The sequence below is a fragment of the Salvelinus fontinalis genome, chromosome 24, assembly GCF_029448725.1.
Source record: "Salvelinus fontinalis isolate EN_2023a chromosome 24, ASM2944872v1, whole genome shotgun sequence".
Lineage (NCBI taxonomy): Eukaryota > Metazoa > Chordata > Actinopteri > Salmoniformes > Salmonidae > Salvelinus > Salvelinus fontinalis.
In genome coordinates, this window is record NC_074688.1 from 16501233 (window position 1) to 16524971 (window position 23739).

Genomic DNA, 23739 nt, shown 5'->3' on the forward strand with positions numbered 1-23739 from the left:
TACTTTGAAGAATCTCAAATATAAAATAAAACACTTTTTTGGTTACTACATGATTCCATATGTGTTATTTCATAGTTCTGATGTCATCACTATTATTCTACAATGTAGAAAATAGTAGAAATAAAGAAAAACCATGGAATGAGTAGGTGTGTCCAAACTTTTGACTGGTACTCTATATCAAGACCGTCCATAGAGTGTGATGCTTTGAAGCGGATATTTACACATACCAAAAGTCAAGGTCTCTCTGCAGAATAAATATTTCTCAAAACATTCCCAGTGTCAAACTCCTCTTCTCTACACTTATTCAGTCTGCTGAAAAGGAGGCAACAGAAAGTTAAACGAAATGACAACATGCACTTAGTTGCTATGACGACATAGCATTGTTATGGAATGACTCAAATCTGATGTTCGGAACAAATAACTGGAAGTCTTTATTGCAAAGTAAATCTACTGTAACTTTTCATTTTAAACAATATTGCAACAAAAACCAGTTGAACAGGCGGAGGAAGGGCTGAAATCCAGTGAGATTGGATCAGTTGCACATCGGGTCAGTTGTACTGTACATAGTCATGTGGAGCCATCGTCAGTTGTATATCGTCATGTGGAGCCACTACAACCAGAAAAAGGGTGAGACACAACAAATCAATATTTATTTAAATGGCTGTCCAGGCCAATGTGGATATGTGCAGAGATAGAAAAATGTACTCAATTGTCATACTTGAGTAAACGTATAGATACCTTAATAGAAAGTTACTCAAGTAAAAGGGAAAATCAGCCAGTAATATACTACTTGAGTAAAAGTCTAAAAGTATTTGGTTTTAAATATAAAGTATAAAAAGTACATGTAATTGCTAAAATATACTTAAGTATAAAATTCCTTATACTTAGCAAAGCAGACGGCATCATTTTCTTAGTTTTTTTAAATGTATGGACAGCCAGGGGCACAGTCCCACACTCAGACATTATTTACAAAAGATGCATGTGTTTAGTGAGTCCACCAGGTCAGGGGCAGTAGGGATGACCATGTGCTTTCTTGATATGTGCTTGAATTTGTCAATTTTCCTGTGCTGCCAAGCATTCAAAATGTAACAAGCACTTTTGGTTGTCAGGGAAAATGTATGAAGTAGAAAGTGTTGTCGAAAATATAAATAGTAAAGTAAAGTGCAGATACCCCCAAAAAACTACTTAAGTAGTACTTTAAAGTATTTTTACTTAAGTACTTTACACTACTGGATATGTGTGATCATATGCAACAGCAGTTTTTTCATTCATTTTAATTCTGCCGTATTCTGCATGTTTACTAGGCTGTGAGAAATAGAGTAGGTTTGGATCATCTGTCCTGTATGCCCTTACCTGTCTGTAGCTGACTGATATGGTCCCCATTCCCACAATGTCATACATAGTCTTGAAATGTATCTGCGAATGGACAAAACATGATGAATTAGACCAATTAGCCACCCCCCACACATTTTGCTCTTGCATGATAATTATTTTAAAAAATGTAAATCCTATAAGTGCACCCCAAAAGTAACATCTCAACCTCTCTTCTATTTCTCTTCACTCATTTTAAATCCCACATCAATTAGTCTTCCTAAATTCATATTTTCAGCCCTTGTTGGACCACACCCTTCTCTACACCTCTGCCCTCACTTACGGATCATGTTGTCCAGTTCCATCAGCAGATCAAGGAAACCGGGGTAACTGATTGTCATGTCCGGTTCTGTGTAGCGCGGGCCAATCAGCTGCAAGACGAAGTCATCCACCGCCATGCCTAGACCAGACCAGACGAACACAGATCAATTCATGTTCAACCACATCCCCTGCTGTTTCAGCAGTGTAAATGCTGTTGGCATACTGTTCATATGAACCAATAGGGACTGAACATGAAGAGTGGTGTTTTGGTGCCCCCTAAAAGGCACCAATGGAAGCTTGTCATATCATAAGTGTGTCCTACCTGCAGCTTTCAAGGTAGGTGAGACTTCAGGGTACTCCAGCAACTAGGATTTGTTATTGTCAAACGTCATGAATATATCCTTTTGTTTAGTTGGAAGATCAAGACCAGCATGACTGAATAATCTTTTCAGACAAATATAATTCAATCACTTCACATGCATCGCAACAGGTCGTGTGATTGAATTAGCTCAGTGACACATGACTGAATCAGAAGTCACAAGTCACTTTAATATTTCCTTTAGCCAATCCAAATTAGACTTCCAAGACACAAAACATGCTTAAGCCAATCAAACTACTGTCCAATCTTCTCATCATTTTGAAAGAACAGAGTGATTGAAATTGTAAACCTTCCACTGACAGACGGTTTAGTATGGTTTAGACCTTATCGTCCATTTACATTTCCTGATCTTGTCCCACAGTGCCTGGAACCCCTGCCAGTCTAGCTGAGCTAACCCCCGACTCTGGGTTGACACCTCAGTCAAGGAAATGGTCCATCAAAAATGCATGACAAAATTAAGGTCTTGGTAGATCAGCAGACCAAGTGAGGTCATGGTGGACAAGTTACCCTACCTTTGTATGTCTATGTACATACATGGCATGTGTGTAACGTTACACATTACATAGCCCTTTTATGGGGGGAGCTATGCTCTTCAAACAATCGGCCAAGCCGAGGCATCGCCAGGGGGCACATAGGCGCTTAGACCGCTACACCAGATTTTGGCATACATTTAACCTATATTAACATGGCTATTGATCTATATCAACTACTAACCATATAGCCACGCTGAGACATGATATATATATATATATATATATATATAGCCACACAGACAAAACATCAGTTAGGAAAGTTAAAACCTCCTCCTGCAGTGACATCACTTCTTCCTGAATGTTCCCACAGTGGTTATGGCTTAATGAAGACTACTAAATCAGCAGAGGGATTCGTACAGTTCTCCAGAATTTCCAAGATGCATGTGGGCGAGGCAATGTTGTAAAGCGGAAGTGTGTACACAAAAGGTGTGTCTTGGCACCCATTTATGAGGGAGGATAGTTGTCCATGTTTGGAGCCAAACCCTTACCTCTGCATTTTATGGCCTCTGTTAGCAGGTTGAGAAGCTCCAAAGGTCGACACTCCCCTTTCGTTAGGAGGTTAGAAAGAAGTTTGGAGAGTAATTATTGCGTATCTCAGGCTAGAATAGAAGAGTTTACATGAAACCTACTACATGGAGGTGGTGTTCTCACCTTATTGCAGTGCTTCTTAAAAGAGCTGTCGTGTGGCTTCAGGAGAGCCGACAGGCGTAGAAAAGAGGTCTGCAACAGGGAGATCCACAGTGAAACACACAGGACCATTTAGTCACATCACAAACACTCAACAGGGGGTGATGGATTGTGGATACTTTGGACTTCAATAGCATGCCATGACTTCTACCTGTGGGGCTTCTATCAGTGCCGGGCTTTTCCTAATATTGAGTTACACACCCCGTATTGCCCTCAAAACAGCTTTATTTCGTCGGGGCATGGACTCTACAAGGTGTCGAAAGAGTTCCACAAGGATGCTGGCCCATGTTGACATCAATGCTTCTCACAGTTGTCATGTTGGCTGGATGTCCTTTGGGAGGTGGACCATTCTTGATACACACGGGAAACTGTTGAGTGTGAAAAACCCAGCAGTGAAGCAGTTCTTGACACACAAACTGGTAGCACTTCAATATTTTGTCTTGCCCATTCACCCCCTGAATGACACACATTCTCAATTGTTCCAAGGCTTAAAAATCCTTCTTTAAACTGTCTCCTCCACTTCATCTACACTGATTGAAGGGGATTTAATAAGTGACATCAATAAGGGATCATAGCTTTCACCTGGATTCACCGGGTCAGTCTATGTCATGGAAAGAGTGGGTGTTCCTCATGTTTTGTAAACTCAGTGTAATTTAGAGAGCCTTTTCTTGACTGAGTACCCTGATACTTTAACATATATCATAGGTAACTCTTCCTCCAACCTCCAGTCATGGACTGGTCCAGTCACTTTTCTGTCAACACCCACAGAATTAACTCTCCCTGCTGATTGGTCTCCGGGGTGGAGGGGATGATGACATAATGGCTGGGCGCCAGGCGACCGCAAATCACCACCTCCGAGTGCTGATGAGTGGGCGGAGCAAGCTCAGGTCCAGAGAGGACAGGTAAGCACACTCTGAGTATGCCTGGGAAGAGAGGGTTAGATACAGTAGGGTGTACACACATTTTCCACACTGAGAAATATGCTGCCACACTCAAATATTCCCTCACTTGTTCCTCTCTTCTTTTCTCTCTCACATTAACTGTGGCTCATTTAAATCTACTCTGGTTGTATTTCCTGTTGGGTGTGTTTGTGTATGTGTGCATACGTTCATGTGCAGGTGTGTGGGTGTACCTTGTAGATATCCAGGCCGATGCCCAGGTGGACTCCTCTAAGTCTCTGGGGCTTCTGCATGAGGGCCACCAGGAAGGAACAGGTCAGCTCAAGGTCACTGGGGTCATTGTCCTCCTCCAACAGGGTCAAGTGGAACTGAGACACATACATATCCAGTACATAAAGATTATGTGCAATATCTACATTACTAATTATTTATGTACAATATGGCAAACACATGGATATCAATCTATTCTTCTCAGATTATGTATGACCAAATTCATTTTTATGTCATAGTTGTGTGTGTGTGTGTGTGTGTGTGTGTGTGTGTGTGTGTGTGTGTGTGTGTGTGTGTGTGTGTGTGTGTGTGTGTGTGTGTGTGTGTGTGTGTGTGTGTGTGTGTGTGTGTGTGTGTCAGTAGGATTGTGCCTTTTCTTACCTCCTCTGGGAGTGGAGATGTGTGGTACCCAGTTCTCGCCCTCTCTCTTTCTTCCCCCTTCTCTCCCCCTGTCTCCCTCAGGATGGTGGTGTCAGACTTCCGTCAGAACTTTGTGCAGTTCCATGGTCTCTGTGTGGCGCCTGGCTCGCTCAGGGTCTCCTCACTCAGGTGAAACACCTCCACCGCGTCAAAGTTCTGACGGAAGTCTGACACCGCCGTCCTGAGGGAGAGAGAGGGAGAGAAGGGGGGAGATGGAGAAAGAGAGAGGGGGAGAGACAGACAGAGAGTTAAGGGAGAGAGAGGTTATTCATATATGAGAACAGGTGAAGTATGGCTGCACAAAGTGAGTCTATGAAGGTCCACTTACCGGCACGCCCCGTCCTCCTTCTGAACCCTGTCCAGACGCTTCTGCTCCTCCTTATGGACAACTCCACTCAGGCCTTTGGACAGACAAACACTTTGAAGAACCTGCCCCAAGCAGGCACACACACACGCACGCACAGGACATAGTCTTCACCTGAGGGAGTGGAGGAGACAGAGAGTCACCCAACCTGAAAACATATTTGACTATTAAACATAGGAAACCCAACACCACTGTATGTGTGCAGGTTTTGGCTGGTGACAATTGGACACTATTGGCCTTGGTGTGCAGTCATGAATCTGAGCATGAATTTGACAACAGTGCTTAGTATCCAGCAGAGGGGGTAGTCTTACTTGTTCAATCCCGGTTACAGAGTAGGCATGACTGAACAGGATTCCAAACTCATTTCTCTACTCAAGGGTGCCCTGTGGGAAAATCAACCCACACACACACAACACATGTCAAACTTCACCTTATCCCACTCGTCGTATTGCAGAACTACAGACAGGTACACACACACACAGGTTTTCATTTTAATCTCAGAGATGGACATCAACAAACTCCAACAAAATAGTTATTTGCCCATATCTCCTATATACAGGAGTGCAAATTCAACAACCCTTGACAGATAATGACAGCCTAATTAGGTGTGTTTAACATCCAGAGGCTGACCTGGAAGTAAAATCTACCATTGTAACTTTCCTGGAAGCTCTTCCCATTGGGCACCACCCTCTCCATCAGCGGGCGATGCAGGGAGAGGGACGCCACCGCAGACAGGAACCAGCAGTCATCTAATCAACAGAGAGCAGGGGAGGACAGAGGGACAGGTAAAGGTATATTATATATCACATTCACTTCACTGGGTAAGTAGTTTGATGATGGCCACCTGGCGTTTACTGTACAGTATGTCAGACATTCATTAATGATGTCAAAGCAATTCTGTACTCTTGGGTAGAACTTTGATATCAATGGGAGAAAACTTTGGGTAATAAGGAAACAGATCCACCGCATCACAGTTTATTGTGGTACTGCAATGGCTGGAAACAAGACTAAGGGTTCTATTCAATCAGTAAAGCTGAAGCGTTACATATTCCACAGTAGAAATGAAGGTCATTTCCGATTGGGCAGACATATGCAGTGTTTACGGTGAATGCAGCCTCCAGCAAAGCGGGAACATTGCCTTTAAATTTCAATCACGCTGTAAAGCTGAACTTCCGCATTGCGGATTGAAAAGGGCCCTAATATGTAAGGAGGCAGGTGGAAAGACACTGCGTCGGGCAACAAACATCTGGCATGTTCCACTTACTCAGAACTCCCTGACACACGTCCATACGTGGTGCTCCATCCACTATGAACTGTGCTGAAGGGCAGATATCCTGGGAGAGGGGAGAGAAAGCAAGACACAACATGCCTCTTAACAAACTTTTAGCTGAGTGTCCCCTTTACTGGGTAAGATGAAGTGGATAACAACATAACAGGGACATAAATCTACTGTGTTTACATAATCTAATGTAGTGTAGAGACTTTAACCCACCGGTCCTCACTGTTGCTTTTATGATTTATGATTGACTCATCACTACTTGGCCTACAACAAATAAACAGAAAAAAGTGCCTAGATCTATGGTGACAGGCGTTTTTGACCCAAGACTCCATCTTCAATGGAGAGTAACAAAGTGAATACAACATGTATACAGTAGGTAAGGACACCTTTGTGTCTTCATGACAAAAAAAACTACCTAACAGACTTGGCTCTGTCCAGTCCAGGGATTGGATGTTCATAATGTATGGGAACAATGTCCAGGGTGGTTTTTTCTTCACATTTAGCCATGACAGCTTGACAATTGGCTAAGCCTTCTGAAGATAAAATCCCTATGACCTAATCTTGCCCTAACACAGTAGTCTTCAACCCAGGGCCTGTATTCATAAAGTGTTGTGCTATGGCAGGGGTATTCAACTCCTACCCTATGAGGTCTGGAGCCTGCTGGTTTTCTGTTCTCTCTGATAATTCATAGCACCCACCTATGATCATCATTGTAAAGGGTTTAAACACTTGTTTTCCATGCTTGTTCAATGAACCATAAACAATTAATGAACATGCACCTGTGAAACGGTCGTTAAGACACTAACAGCTTACAGACGGTAGGCTATTAAGGTCACAGTTCTGAAAACTTAGGACACTAAAGAGGCCTTTCTATTGACTCTGAAAACCACCAAAAGAAAGATGCCCAGAGTCCCTGCTCATCTGTGTGAACGTGCCTTAGGCATGCTGCAAGGAGGCATGAGGACTGCAGAGGTGGCCAGGGCAATAAATTGCAATGTCCGTACTGTGAGACGCCTAAGACAGCGCTACAGGTAGACAGGACAGACAGCTGATCGTCCTCGCAGTGGCAGACCACGTGTAACAACACCTGCACAGGATCGGTACATCTAAACATCACACCTGCGGGACAGGTACAGGATGGCAATAGGCTGAGAGAGGTTGGACTGAGGGCTTGTAGGCCTGTTGTAAGGCAGGTCCTCACCAGACATCACTGGCAACAACGTCGCCTACGGGCACAAACCCACTGTCGCTGGACTAGACAGGACTGGCAAAAAGTGCTCTTCACTGACGAGTCGCGGTTTTGTCACACCAGGGGTGATGGTCGGATTCGCGTTTATCGTCGAAGGAATGAGCGTTAACCCGAGGCCTGTACTCTGGAGCGAGATTGATTTGGAGGTGGAGGGTCCGTCATGGTTTGGGGCGGTGTGTCACAGCATCATCGGACTGAACTTGTTGTCATTGCAGGCAATCTCAACGCTGTGTTACAGGGATGACATCCTCCTCCCTCATGTGGTACACTTCCTGTAGGCTCATCCTGACATGACCCTCCAGCATGGCAATGTCACCAGCCATACTGCTCGTTCTGTGTGGGATTTCCGGCAAGACAGGAATGTCAGTGTCCTGCCATGGCCAGCGACGAGCCCAGATCTCAATCCCACTGAGCACGTCTGGAACCTGTTGGATCGGAGGGTGAGGGCTAGGGCCATTCTCCAAAAAAAAATCCGGGAACTTGCAGGTGCCTTGGTGAAAGAGTGGGGTAACATCACACAGCAATAACTGGTAAATCTGGTGCAGTCCATGAGGAGGAGATGCACTGTAGTACTTAATGCAGCTGGTGGCCACACCAGATACTGACGGTTACTTTTGATTTTGAACCCCCCTTTGTTCAGGGACACATTATTCAATTTCTGTTAGTCACATGTCTGTGGAACTTGTTCCGTTTATGTCTCAGTTGTTGAATCTTATGTTCCTCCAAATATTTACACATGTTAAGTTTGCTGAAAATAAACGCAGTTGACAGTGAGGACGTTTATTTTTTTCTGAGTTTATATGCATCTGTGGGTGTATTGTTATGGCTGTTGTCAGTACATGCATGATTCTTAGCACGTCTATAAGACCTTGAAGATTACTACAGTATATGACACACCCCTCAAAACTTGCATTTGTCATGCATTGAAAATAACTGTCCAGGCGAGACATACGTCTACCCGTTGTCAATGCAAAAATATATCACTGTGTTTTAACAATTATACAGAAGACGGTATGTCCGATGGTTTGATTCATACACTTTTGTAAGAGAGATAGGTTTCCATTTAAATTGAGTATTTTCAGTAATGAATTAGTATATTTTTCAGCTTTAACTGTTATAACAATGTCATACTGAGCTACCTTCGTGTGTCTCCATTCCATCGCGGGTTGAAGAGACATAACTCCCATTGGAAACTCATGGTCCACAAACCCATCATCCATTGAAATACCACCGTTAAGGTTGATGAAGAACTGGAGAAGGATTGTCAGCGAGAAGTGACGATTGTCACCGTTTGGAGGTAAATGAGCTTCCAAGATCTTCCGTTGTTGCCTCTGCTGAACCTATTTCTGAGGCCGGAGTCATTAACTGTCGCAATTACTTCTGTATGTCCTTACAAAACTAATAGCCTGTTTGTTGTAGAGTTAAAATAGCGTGCAACGAAACCCTACAACTTTTTGAAAGCAATTGCTTTATCCACTTTTCCAGGAGTTACCTTTACCAACTTTTCTATCCATGAACCAATTTACCTTGTCAAATGGCCATTGACCACACCCTCAATACTGCACAGTAGCTCACCTGTGCAGCTTCCCGAAAGTTGAGTCGCTTATGTGCGCACTTCGCAGTCCCATGATTCTTAAGTCATTGTATGATGCCCAAGTCATAAACACTAAACAAAATTATAAACACATGTAAAGTGTTGGTCCCATGTTTCATGAGCTGAAATAAAAGATCCCAGAAATGTTTCATATGCACAAAAAGCTTATTTCTCTATAAGTTTGAGCACAAATTTGTTTACATCCTGTTAGTGAGCATTTCCTATTTAACAAGATAATCGATACACCATACAGTTGTGGCATAAAGAAGCTGATTAAACAGCATGATCGTTACACAAGTGCACCTTGTGCTGGGGACAATAAAAGGCCACAAATGTGCAGTTGTCACAACACAATGCCACAGATGTCTCAAGTTGAGGGTGTGTGCTGACTGCAGGAAGTCCACCAGAGGTGTTGCCAGAGAATTTAATGTTAATTTCTACCATAAATCGCCTCCCAACCACTCAAGAGGAATGGGCCAACATTCCACAATCAACAGCCTGATCAACTCTACGCGAAGGAGATGTTGCGCTGCATGAGGGACATGGTGGGCCCACCAGATACGGACAGGTTCTGATCCACGCCCCTACCTTTTTTTTGTTTTAAGTATCTGTAACCAACACATCTGTATTCCCAGTCGTGAAATATATAGATTAGGGCCTAATGAATTGATTTCAATTAACTGATGTCCTTATATGAACTGTAACTCAGTAAAATCTTTGAAATTGTTGCATGTTGCGTTTATATTTTTGTTCAGTGTAACTTTTCATAAATTTGACTAAGGAATGTTTGTGAAGTTGTGACAAATGATAATTAGGCCTCACATGAAAAAATTTAGATGATTTCTTGTCCCCACAATGATAGTGTTAATTTACTGACATGCCAAGTCAAAGATTAAATAGCACTCTTAGGCACACCCACATCTTATCACAGGTTAAAATAAATTTAAAATCCTTTCCTGGAATGGACTTAAAGGTTAACAACAGAGTAGTTCAACGTAATCAGTGAAAAGATCAGCACACTTTGGGCCTGAGTATGAATGGATAATTAACATTTATTGTGAAACGCTGGTTTGTGGTATATGTACTTCTGTCTGGTTGAATTTTTTTGGTGCATTCGGAGTGTTTGTGCAGATGTGTCTGGATATCACTGAGAAGTGGCCATGATGCTGGATACACCTGTGGAAGAGGAACAGAAACAAAGGAAAACACAGGAGAGTAAAGGGGGAGAGGAAGACAGAGGAGAAAACAAAGAATGTCAACAAAATTGTATTTCCATGAAAAGTCTTAGGTTACATAAAGCTACACTGACAAGGGGGAGGGGGTGGAAGGAAGTTGAACTTTGAAAATGTATGCTAAAAGTGACTACAGACAGACAAAACGACATCACTGGACACCAGCAAACAAGACAAGGAAACACTCACTCTCAAAGTCAATCTTTTCAACAATGTTCTTGGGCTTGACGCTCTCCTCCTGGTTAAATATGAAGATCTGCCCTTCCTCGTTCTCCGTCCACCCGTACTTGCTCATCCACACCTTCACCTGTGTGTCTGTATGGGGAGCAGGAAGTCAACTGAGCAGGGGGAAGTGGGATATGACTTAGATACTTAACAGTCACAAAGAAAGAAAATCAATAGGACAGCACTCTCCAAAAGATATACATTTGAAATGAATGGCCTTACCAAGGGGGTCACCCAGCATCTCAGCCAGAAGTCGATGCTCAATGTTCTGGTATGTGATTCCAACCACATGGCAGATAACTGTGGAGAGAGCAGCAGTTAAACAAGCTATCATCACGTTTTTAATTACAATATTATGCAGTCGGCAACTAAACTTGATTTCCAAATATTCTACTCACACTTGCGCACGGAGTCCTCAAAGCCCGTGATGCCGTCAATGAATTCCCTGTTCTCCTCCAGACTGGACTGTTGTGACAGACACAAAGGAATGAGTACCATACAATCATACCATCACAACTGGAGGTCACATTTCATAAAGATGTAATGAAGTCATGATCAGGGTTGTCTATTAGCACAGCCATCCATTCCCAGCTCAAGTCACAATGTACAGTCATGCTTTAACCTCAACGTTCTGTTTGGAACCACTCCAGGTCAGGATATGATCCCAAAAAACGATCTAACAATGACTGGAAAGTTGAGTGAAATGAGCAGGGCAAAAGGCTGGTGAAACAAAAAGACAGAGACAAACAGGGATATGTATTGTGTATACCCAGAAGGACTGGAAATGGCAGGTCTCCAGGAGGTTCCCCAGGTACAGGATCTGCCTAATGGGGCGCTCCTCCTGTTGCTTCACTCTAATCAAGGAAAGGTACAACACACAGCGCAAACAACTGGCTACATATGACTAATGTCCACACCATTACTCCAACACAAACCCCAGAAAACAACAATCAACAAAAACAAATTATAGGCTTGGGCGGTATACAAATTGCCATACCGACCTTGGGCAATACCAGGTATTCTAATACCAGCACTGAACACAAGGGGTGCTATTTTCAAACCCCAATGAGCCTTTGTAATCCGAAGGTTAGCAATGCTAACAAGTACATGAACGCTAACGAGTGCTTTGCAAACATTTTACACACACACAAACATAACCTTTATTTAACCAGGTAGGCTAGTTGAGAACAAGTTCTCATTTACAACTGCGACCTGGCCAAGATAAAGCAAAACAGTGCGACAAAAACAACAGAGTTGCACATAAACTAACAGTCAATAACACAATAGAAAATAAAAATAGAAAAATCTATGTACAGTGTGTGCAAATGTAAAAGAGAAGGGAGGTAGGCAATAAATAGACCATAGAGGCTAAATAATTAAAATGTTGCATTAATACTGGAGTGATAGATGTGCAGATGATGATGTGCAAGTAGAGATACTGGGGTGCAAGAGGGCAAGTAATAATATGGGGATGAGGTAGTCGGGTGTGCTATATACAGATTGGCTGTGTACAGGTACAGTGATGGGTAAGCTGCTCAGACAGCTAATGCCTAAAGTTAGAGGGAGATAAGACTCCAGCTTCAGAGATTTTTGCAATTCGTTTCAGTCATTGACAGCAGAGAACCGGAAGGAAAGGCAGCCAAAGGAAGTGTTGGCTTTGGGGGTGACCAGTGCAATATACCTGCAGGAGCGGGTGTATTACCTAGCAAAGACTTATAGATGACCTGGAGCCAGTGGGTTTGGCGACGGATATGTAGTGAGGGCCAGCCAACGAGAACATACAGGTCGAAGTGGTGGGTAGTAGATGGTGCTTTGGTGACAAAACGGATGGCACTGTGATAGACTACATCCAATTTGCTGAGTGTTGGAGGCTATTTTGTAAATGACATAGCCGAAGTCAAGGATTGGTAGGATAGTTAATTCTACGAGGGTATGTTTAGCAGCATGAGTGAAGGAGGCTTTGTTGTGAAATAGGAAGCCGATTCTAGATTTAATTTTGGATTGGAGATGTTTAATGTGAGTCTGGAAGGAGAGTTTATAGTCTAGCCAGACACCTAGGTATTGGTAGTTGTCCACATATTCTAGGTCAGAACCATCCAGAGCAGTGATGCTAGTCGGGCGGGAGGATGCGGGCAGCGATCGGTTTAAGAGCATGCACTTAGATTTACTAACATTTAAAGCAGTTGGAGGCCACGGAAGGAGTGTTGTATGGCATTGAAGCTCGTTTGGAGGTTTGTTAACACAGTATCCAAAGAAGGGCCAGATGTATAGAGAAACACCAGCAGCAAGAGCGACATCATTGATGTATACAGAGAAAAGAGTCAGCCTGAGAATTGAACCCTGTGGCACACCCATAGAGACTGCCAGAGGTCTGGACAACAGGCCCTCTGATTTGACACACTGAACTCTATCAGAGAAGTAGTTGGTGAACCAGGCGAGGCAGTCATTTGAGAAGACAAGGCTGTTGAGTCTGCCAATAAGAATACGGTGATCGACAGAGTCGAAAGCCTTGGCCAGGTCGATGAAGACGGCTGCACAGTACTGTCTCTTATCGATGGAGGTTATCGTTTAGGACCTTGAGCGTGGCTGAGGAGCACCCATGACCAGCTCGGAAACCAGATTGCATAGCGGAGAATGTATGGCGGGATTCGAAATGGTCAGTGATCTGTTTGTTAACTTGGCTTTCGAAGACCTTAGAAAGGTAGGGTAGGATAGATATAGGTCTGTAGCAGTTAGGGTCTAGAGTGACTCCCCCTTTGAAGAGGGGGATGACCACGGCAGCTTTCCAATCTTCGGGGATTTCAGACGATACGAAAGAGGTTGAATAGGCTAGTTAGGCTAGGGTTGCAACAATTTTGGCTGATCATTTTAGAAAGAGAGGGTCCAAATTGTCTAGCCCAGCTGATTTGTAGGGATCCAGATTTTGCAGCTCTTTCAGAACATCAGCTGTCTGGATTTGGGTGAAGGAGAAGCGGCGGGGGACAAGTTACTGCAGGGGGTGCTGAGATGTTGGCCGGGGATGGGGTAGCCAGGTGGAAAGCATGGCAAAACTTTTCGGGAATTAGTGCTACAGGAAGCAAATTTCTCTTTGAAAAAGCTAGCCTTAGCTTTCCTAACTGACTGAGTATATTGGTTATTCAATGCTAATTCAGAATGCCACAGGATGAGATCCTGGTTGAAGACAGCAGAGGTGTATTTAGAGGGTACATTGGTCAGGATGATATCTAAGAGGGTGCCCATGGTTACGGATTTAGGGTTTTACCTTGTAGGTTCCTTTATTATTTGTGTGAGATTGAGGGCATCGGGTTTAGATTGTAGGATGGCCGGGGTGTTAAGCATGTCCCAGTTTAGGTCACCTAACAGTACGAAATCTGAAGACAGATGGGGGAGGTCAATTCACATATGGTGTCCAGGGCACAGCTGGGGGCTGAAGGGGGTATATAACAAGCGGCAACAGTGAGAGACTTGTTTCTGGAAAGGTCGATTTTTAAAAGTAGAAGCTCGAATTGTTTGGGCAAAGACCTGGATAGTATGACAGAACTCTGCAGGCTAACCCCGCCCCCTTTGACAGTTCTATCTTGTCGGAAAATGTTATAGTTAGGGATGGAAATTTCAGGATTTTTGGTGGCCTTCCTAAGCCAGGATTCAGACACGGGCTAGGACATCCAGGTTGGCAGAGTGTGCTAAAGCAGTGAATAAAACAAACTTAGGGAGGAGGCTTCTAATGTTAACATGCATGAAACCAATGCTTGTACGGTTACAGAAGTCAACAAATGTGAGCTCCTGGGGAATGGGAGTGATGCTGGGGGCTGCAGGGCCTGTGAACCTCTACATCACCAGAGGAACAGAGGAGGAGTAGGATAAGGGTATGGCTAAAGGCTAAAATAACTGGTTGTCTAGTGCGTTCGGAACAGAGAGTAAAAGGAGCATATTTCTGGGCGCGGAAGAAAAGAGTCAAGGCATAATGTACTGTATGGTAGGATGAGAGTACAGTGGAGGTAAGCCTAGGCATTGAGTGACAATGAGAGAGGTTTTGTCTCTAGAGGCACCATTTAAGCCAGGTGAGGTCACTGCATGTGTGGGGGGGTGGAACAAAAGGGCTAGCTAAGGCATATTGAGCAGGGCTGGAGGCTCTACAGTGAAATAAGACAAAAATCACAAACCAAAACAGCAATAGACACGGCATATTGACATTAGGGAGAGGCATATGTAGCCGAGTGATCATTGGGTCCACTGAGTAGCTAGGCGAGCTGGAGACAAGGCGATTCAGACAGCTAGCAGGCCGTGGCTAGCAGATGGGCCTCAGGGGGAGGTCGCAATGGGAGAGCCTGTTGAAACCCCCTCGGATGGTTACGTTGGCAGACCAGTTGTGATAGATCGGAGGGGCTCCGTGTCGGCAGCAAAGGGTCCAGGCTAATTGGTAAAAGAGGTAATTGAAGCCCAGGAATTGTCTGATGGATTTCTTCGGCTAGCCGGAAGATGGGCCTAGCTAGAGGCTAGCTCCAGGCTAACTGGTGCTTGCTTCGGGACAGAGACGTTAGCCAGGAGTAGCCATTCGGATAGCAGCTAGCTAGCTGTGATGATCCGGAGTAAAGGTTCAGAGCTTGCAGTAGGAATCCGGAGATGTGGTAGAGAAAAGCAGTCCGATATGCTCTGGGTTGATATCGCGCTATGCAGACTGGCAGGAATTGACCAGGCTGAGGCTGGCAGATGGTGATTACCGCTTTTTTTATTTTATTTTTTATTTACATTGAATTTAACCTAATTTAACTAGGCAAATCAGTTAAGAAAAAATTCTTATTTACAATGACGGCCTACACTGGGCCAATTGTGCGCCGCCCATTGAAAAAAACATCCCGTGGGCATTTCCAAATACCCCGGGAATAGTGTATACCTTAACCCACTGTTCCTAGGTTGTCATTGTAAATAACAATTTTTTCTTAACTGACTTGCCTAGTTAAATAAAGATTTAATAAAATACCGCCCAAGCCTAAATGATTGTCAATGGTTTTAATGACAGGGAGTACAGAAGTGGACAAATTGTACTTGTTGCAGGATTATACTACTAGATTATACTGAGCACCAAAAGGATACGTGTGTCTGGTCAATCATGCACTTGCACAGAGTAAAGTCTGTGTGTGGTAGGTTGGTCAGGGCCTTGAGCAGAATCTGCGACGTCACTGTGACCTGGAAATAGGCAGGGTTGAACTGGTACCTACAGGAACAAGAACAGCATCTCTTACTGATATAGCCATGAGTGGTGTTCTGCTAGCCCAAGAATCATAGGTAGACTGGCTCTGGCAGCCAAAATGGCGAAATACACCATCTACATGTGAATCAGTTCTCATTATGATACTGTTCTATAAACAAAGCCCTTTACCTTCATATCACAAAAATAATTTCACAAATGCTAAAATACACACACTGTACACTGTTAAAAACTTATTTGGGACTGGGGGGCATTATTGAGTAGCTTGGATGAATAAGGTGCCCAGAGTAAACTGCCTGCTACTCAGGCCCAAAAGCTAGAATATGCATATAATTAGTAGATTTGGATAGAAAACACTCTGAAGTTTCTAAAACAGTTTGAATGATGTCTGTGAGTATAACAGAACTCATATGGCAGGCAAAAACCTGAGAAAAAAAACAACCGGGAAATCTGAGGTTTTTAGTTTTTCAAGTGATTGCCTATCCAATATACAGTGTTTATGGGGTCATATTGCACTTCCTAAGGCATCCACTAGATGTCATAGATCTTTAGAACTTTGTTTCAGGCTTCTACTATGAAGGGATGCCGAATAAGAGCTGTTTGAATCAGGGGTCTGGTAGAATGCCATGAGCTAAGTCACGCGCGCCACCGTGAGAGCGAGCTCCGTTCCTTTTCATTTCTAAAGACAAAGGAATTGTCCGGTTGGAATATTATTGAAGATTTATGATAAAAGCATCCTAAAGATTGATTATATACATCGTTTGACATGTTTCTACGAAGTATAATGGAACTGTTTTGACTAAGTGCCCGCGCCTTGTGAATTTGGATTTGTGAACAAAAAGGAGGTTTTTGGACATAAATGATGGACTTTAAAATGTGTTGTGGAACTAGGATTCCTGGGATTGCATTCCGATGAAGATCAAAGGTAAGTGAATATTTATAACGCTATTTCTGAGTTTTGTGACACCTCTCCTTGGATGGAAAATGGCTGTATGTTTTTCTGTGGCTAGGCGCTGACCTAACATCATTTCATGTACCGTAAAACTTTATTGAAATCTGACACAGCGGTTGCATTAAGGAGAAGTTTATCTTTAATTGTGTGTTTAACACTTGTATCTTTCATCAATGTTTATGATGAGTATTTCTGTAATTTGATGTGGCTCTCTGCACTTTCACCAGATGTTTGTTTGAGATAATGCATTTCTAAACATAAAGCACCAATTTCAAATGAGGTTTTTGGACATAAAGATGAACTTTATCGAACAAAACACACATTTATTGTCTAACATGGAGTCCTGAGAGTGCCATCCAGTGAAGATCAAAGGTTAGTGATTAATTTTAACGCTATGTCTGTCTTTTGTGAGACCTCTCCTTCTTTGGAAAATGGCTGTATGTTTTTCTGTGGCTAGGCGCTGACCTAACATAATCCAAAGGTGTTCCTTCGCCGTAAAGCCTTTTTGAAATCAGACACTGTGGCTGGATTAACAAGAAGTTTTTTTTTTAAATGGTGTATAATACTTGTATGTTTGAGGAATTTTAATTATGAGATTTGTTGTTTTGAATTTGGCACCCTGCAATTTCACTGGCTGTTGGCGAGGTGGGACACTACCGTCCCACATATTACAGTCTCAGCCAACATTATTTTTCAGACTCGGAGATGTAGTCTACGAATATTAGCACAGGGTAAACCTAGCTCATTGGCGCGAGCAGCTGCGTCTCTCGCACTGTACACAGTTATCTGACTTGTAGATCAATGTCATACATGCACAACAGTTTGATAGGTTGAAGGAGAGGACGCATCTGATCAGCCACAACAGATTAGAGTTATTTTGGGAATGAGGCAGATTTTTTTATTTGAATCGGGTTTCTTACCAATGGATGTTCCATTTGGATCGATTTGGGCTCCCGCAGACTGATTTTTTATTTTTTTGTATTTAAATGTTTTTAACATTTTTTAATGTTTTATTTCTTATTATTATTATTATTTCTTTTTTTATTGGTGCGTGACTGTTATTGAAAGTTGTATTGTCAATCTTGTTTTGTATTTAACGCCACTTTAAATGTGTACATGACACTGCAACAAAATTTCCCCATGGGGACAATAAAGTAAGTAAGTAAGCACTCGCATCTTAAACATTTGAACCGGCGACTGATGATTATCAGTGTACCATTACATCACTACTAGATAGCTAATTAGCACAGGTGGTCAACCTCTGTCTTGTGAAAACACGCAATGTTATATGGAGATATGGCCGTGTGGGAACCCTATCAAGGTGTATCAATATATTGAATATTATTTCTTGTTGATATGAAAGATAAGGTCCTTATGCTCCCAAAACAGTACCGCAAGCCACGCCTGCTTATTTTCTTATTGAGCGCAGGGGCTCTTAACAAAACTCCCCTGTACAGAAGAAGCCTTTGTCCAATGACTCTTAAGTGTAATGTAATGGAACAGAGTCATGATCAAGGGCTACCTACCACCTAGCAAGAAAATGGAACTACATAAGTTAACTATTTTTTACAGGCCTAACAAACGTGACAGTAGTCAGACAGGCAGAGGTAGGGTGACTAACAATTTGAGGATCGCCAAATTGGCCTCTAGGTCGTAGGCATTTTCTTTAACTTGTGTTTCCACGTAGCGTTCCAATGTTGCCAGGTTCTCTGGGTTGTATCTGAAAGAGATCAAAAACAATGTAACATTAAGGGCAAGGATTCAACAGATAGCCGACACAACTAGCTAACTACTTGAATTACAACACGTTGTGCAAAAACTTGCAGAGATCCAATCAATCTGCATTACAACCAACGAGCTGTCAAATAATGTTGTTGTGCTAACTAACGTTAGCTTAAAGTTTACCGGTACAAGCAGTTGTACCTTGCTAGCTAACGCGTACAAGTTACATTAGGTAAACCAAAGGTTTGTGACACCTGCACGTCGTTAGATATGTCTAATAAATTAAACAGATTACCAACTTTCTGCATAATTTCAAACAATCACATGTTGCTAGCATTACGTAGCAGCAAGTAGCTAGCCAACAATGGGCTAGCTAAGATAGTATTTATCAAACAAGTCTCCATACCTATCAATTCCTCGTAAGAGCTTTCCCACGTTAGCTCTCATCTGCTCGAATGATGACGCCATTTGGTCCAAACTCTTATTGCGGTCTTTTTGATTCTAAAATCTAAGACATCCGCACGTGGACCGAAAAGAGAGCGAGCGGAGGGAGAAAAGGACGAAAGGGGCTGAGATGACGTGACGTAAACGGGAAGTTGGATTACTGACGGACCACAGGACATGTCTCTGAAACATGCATTGGAGACAGCCTAAATCAACAGATCAGTATGTTTCATCTGTGAGCATATAGACGAATGGCCAAATATATGCACTATATTACAATTGACAAACGTTTTGAATGACGTGAATGTACCGAGGAGCGTAAATGTGATGGTTTTACTTCCACTATTTTCAATAGACTGAAACCACATTGGTTCAAATAACTTGGTTCCTACGCAAACAAAATGACAGATGCATGGTAATTTCACTGCCTTCTATTGTTGTGATGGAGTATGAACTAGGAAGATAAATATGTTGGTTGCTGTAAAATCAGTAGATGTATTATTGTTCTCACATTGTAATATGCTCTATAGTTGTAATGTTGTGGTAATTAGCGAACAGAATTACCACTAGAGCAGGGATCAGCAACTAGATTCATCCGCGGGACGATTTTCTTCCTGAGCGGATGGTCGGGGGTCCGGAACATAATTACAAGTCATTTGTAGACTGCAATTTGACCGCAATAATCCCAAACATATATAATATTTGACAAAAACATAATTACGATCACATGTTGCTCTCTATTTTGCGTAAAAATACTTGGGAACAGATTTCCAAAATTAAAATGACATGGAGTTGATTTCCTGGTGTTTTTCATGTCCAACAATGAAAATAAATTGCTCAGAAAACTTGGGGGGCCAAATAAAACCACCAGTTGGGGAATCCTGCCCTAGGGAATGTGGTATGTGACACAACGCCTATGCCTTATGCAACAGTTATACACTGCTCAAAAAAATAAAGGGAACACTTAAACAACACAATGTAACTCCAAGTCAATCACACTTCTGTGAAATCAAACTGTCCACTTAGGAAGCAACACTGATTGACAATAAATTTCACATGCTGTTGTGCAAATGGAATAGACAAAAGGTGGAAATTATAGGCAATTAGCAAGACACCCCCCAAAACAGGAGTGATTCTGCAGGTGGTGACCACAGACCACTTCTCAGTTCCTATGCTTCCTGGCTGATGTTTTGGTCACTTTTGAATGCTGGCAGTGCTCTCACTCTAGTGGTAGCATGAGACGGAGTCTACAAACCACACAAGTGGCTCAGGTAGTGCAGTTCATCCAGGATGGCACATCAATGCGAACTGTGGCAAAAAGGTTTGCTGTGTCTGTCAGCGTAGTGTCCAGAGCATGCAGGCGCTACCAGGAGACAGGCCAGTGCATCAGGAGACGTGGAGGAGGCCGTAGGAGGGCAACAACCCAGCAGCAGGACCGCTACCTCCGCCTTTGTGCAAGGAGGTGCACTGTCAGCGCCCTGCAAAATGACCTCCAGCAGGCCACAAATGTGCATGTGTCAGCATATGGTCTCACAAGGGGTCTGAGGATCTCATCTCGGTACCTAATGGCAGTCAGGCTACCTCTGGCGAGCACATGGAGGGCTGTGCGGCCCCACAAAGAAATGCCACCCCACACCATGACTGACCCATCGCCAAACCGGTCATGCTGGAGGATATTGCAGGCAGCAGAACGTTCTCCACGGCGTCTCCAGACTCTGTCACGTCTGTCACGTGCTCATGTGCTCAGTGTGAACCTGCTTTTATCTGTGAAGAGCACAGGGCGCCAGTGGCGAATTTGCCAATCTTGGTGTTCTCTGGCAAATGCCAAACGTCCTGCACGGTGTTGGGCTGTAAGCACAACCCCCACCTGTGGACGTCGGGCCCTCATACCACCCTCATGGAGTCTGTTTCTGACCGTTTGAGCAGACACATGCACATTTATGGCCTGCTGGAGGTCATTTTGCAGGGCGCTGGCAGTGCACCTCCTTGCACTAAGGCGGAGGTAGCGGTCCTGCTGCTGGGTTGTTGCCCTCCTACGGCCTCCTCCACATCTCCTGATGTACTGGCCTGTCTCCTGGTAGCGCCTGCATGCTCTGGACACTACGCTGACAGACACAGCAAACCTTTTTGCCACAGTTCGCATTGATGTGCCATCCTGGATGAACTGCACTACCTGAGCCACTTGTGTGGGTTGTAGACTCCGTCTCATGCTACCACTAGAGTGAGAACACCGCCAGCATTCAAAAGTGACCAAAACATCAGCCAGGAAGCATAGGAACTGAGAAGTGGTCTGTGGTCACCACCTGCAAAATAACTCCTGTTTTGGGGGGTGTCTTGCTAATTGCCTATAATTTCCACCTTTTGTCTATTCCATTTGCACAACAGCATGTGAAATTTATTGTCAATCAGTGTTGCTTCCTAAGTGGACAGTTTGATTTCACAGAAGTGTGATTGACTTGGAGTTACATTGTGTTGTTTAAGTGTTCCCTTTATTTTTTTGAGCAGTGTATATTTTTCAGTGGTAATGTGTGGTTTCTAGGGGACTGCACAAGTGCAAGACAATACTTCCATTTATGGCCAATTCTCATTATAAAGTGAGATGTCTATTATCAGTTAGTGCACACTGTTGTATGCATACCACAACTAACGCCATATAGTCTCATTTTAAACCTGATCATCAGCCATGTCATCCCCTACACCTTAATTAACCTTCATTTGGACAACAGAAGGGCATCTGAGGTTGCTTGCTATATGCCTACACTATATATATACTTTTATATATATATATATATATATAAGTATGTGGACACCCCTTCAAATTAGTGGATTCGGCTATTTCAGCCACACCGTTGCTGACAGGTGTATAAAATCGAGCACACAGCCATGCAATCTCCATAGACAAACATTGGCAGTAGAATGGCCTTACTGAAGAGCTCAGTGACTTTCAACGTGGCACCATCCTAGGATGTCACCTTTCCAATAAGTCAGTTCATCACATTTCTGCCCTGCTATGGCTGCCCCGGTCAACTGTAAATGCTGTTATTGTGAAGTGGAAACATCTAGGAGCAACAACGGCTCAGCCGCGAAGTGGTAGGCCACACAAGCTCACAGAACGGGACTGCAAAATGCTGAAGCGCACAGCGCGTAAAAATCGTCTCGTCGGTTGCAACACTACCGAGTTCCAAACTGGAAGCAAAGTTAGCAAAATAACTGTTCGTCGGGAGCTTCATTAAATGGGTTTCCACGGTCGAGCAGTCGCACACAAGCCTAAGATCACCATGCGCAATGCCAAGCGTCGGCTAGAGTGGTGTAAAGCTCACTGCCATTGGACTCTAAAGTGATGAATCACGCTTCACCATCTGGCAGTTTGGCAGATGCTAGGAGAACGCTACCTGTCCCAATGCATAGTGCCAACTGTAAAGTTTGGTGTAGGAGGAATAATGGTCTGGGGCTGTTTTTCATGGTTCGGGCTAGGCCCCTTAGTTCCAGTAAAGGGACATTTTAATGCTACAGCATACAATTATATTCTAGACAATTCTGTGCTTCCAACTTTGTGGCAACAGTTTGGGGAAGGCCCTTTCCTGTTTCAGCAGGACAATGCCCCCATTCACAAAGTGAGGTCCATACAGAAATGCTTTGTCGAGATCGGTGTGGAAGAACTTAACTGGCCTGCACAGAGCCCTGACCTCAACCCCATCAAACACCTTTGGGATGAATTGGAACTCCGACTCCGCCAGGCCTAATCACCCAACATCAGTGCCCGTCCTCACTAATGCTCTTGTGGCTGAATGAAATCGAGTGAAAAGCCTTCCCAGAAGACTGGAGGCTGTTATAGCAGCAAAGGGGGACCAACTCCATATTAATGCCCATGATTTTGAAATGAGATGTTCGACGAGCATACTTTAGTGTACGTCTAACACCAGTGGTTGTTTGTGCTATGGCTTTTGACAGACACACTGTGGGCGTGCTTGTATGCTCAGACAGGGGGTGGCAAAGACCGGGCAGGGGGTGGGGTGTTAAATGTCAGACTTTTCTAAATGAATGATATGTGACAACTAATGCAAACTCGTCTACAACACAATAGTTAATTAAATGGTTACCTGGACTACAGTGCATTCTGAAAATATTCAGAACCCTTCTCTTTTTCCACATTTTGTTACGATACAGCCTTATTCTAAAATGGATTAAATAAAAATAAAATCCTCATCAATCTACATACAATACCCCATTGTGACAAAGCGAAAACAGGTTTAGACATTTTTGCAAATGTATATAAATAAAAAACAGAAATACCTTATTCACATAAGTATTCATACTCTTTGCTATGAGACTCAAAATTGAGCTCAGGTGCATCCTGTTTCATTGATCATCCTTGAGATGTTTCTACAACTTGATTAGAGAACACCTGTAAATTCAATTGATTGGACATGATTTGGAAAGGCAAACGCCTGTCTATATAATGTCCCACAGTTGACAGTGCACGTCAGAGCGAAAACCAAGCCATGAAGTCGAAGGAATTGTCCGTAGAGCTCTGAGACAGGATTGTGTCGAGGCACAGATCTGAGAAAGGGTTCCAAAAATATTCTGCAGAATGTCCAGGTTCTGGCTGGGCCACTCAAGGACATTGAGAGACTTGTCCCGAAGCCACT

General features: G+C 43.3%; 1 protein-coding gene and 1 pseudogene across 1 annotated transcript; both read right to left on the reverse strand.

Annotated features, from left to right (window-relative positions):
• Positions 1-407: 407 nt before the first annotated feature.
• Positions 408-9213, reverse strand: LOC129821690 (calpain-3-like; annotated as a pseudogene).
• A 1125-nt stretch (positions 9214-10338) lies between these two features.
• Positions 10339-19236, reverse strand: LOC129822041 (eukaryotic translation initiation factor 3 subunit K). The gene is made up of 8 exons (XM_055879900.1): positions 19053-19236; positions 18546-18644; positions 15858-15978; positions 11533-11610; positions 11162-11228; positions 10986-11063; positions 10728-10853; positions 10339-10482 (listed from the first exon to the last, which is right to left on the reverse strand). Exons 1-8 carry the CDS (start codon positions 19112-19114, stop codon positions 10451-10453), a joined length of 663 nt encoding a protein of 220 aa, XP_055735875.1. The 5' UTR covers positions 19115-19236; the 3' UTR covers positions 10339-10450.
• Positions 19237-23739: the final 4503 nt, after the last annotated feature.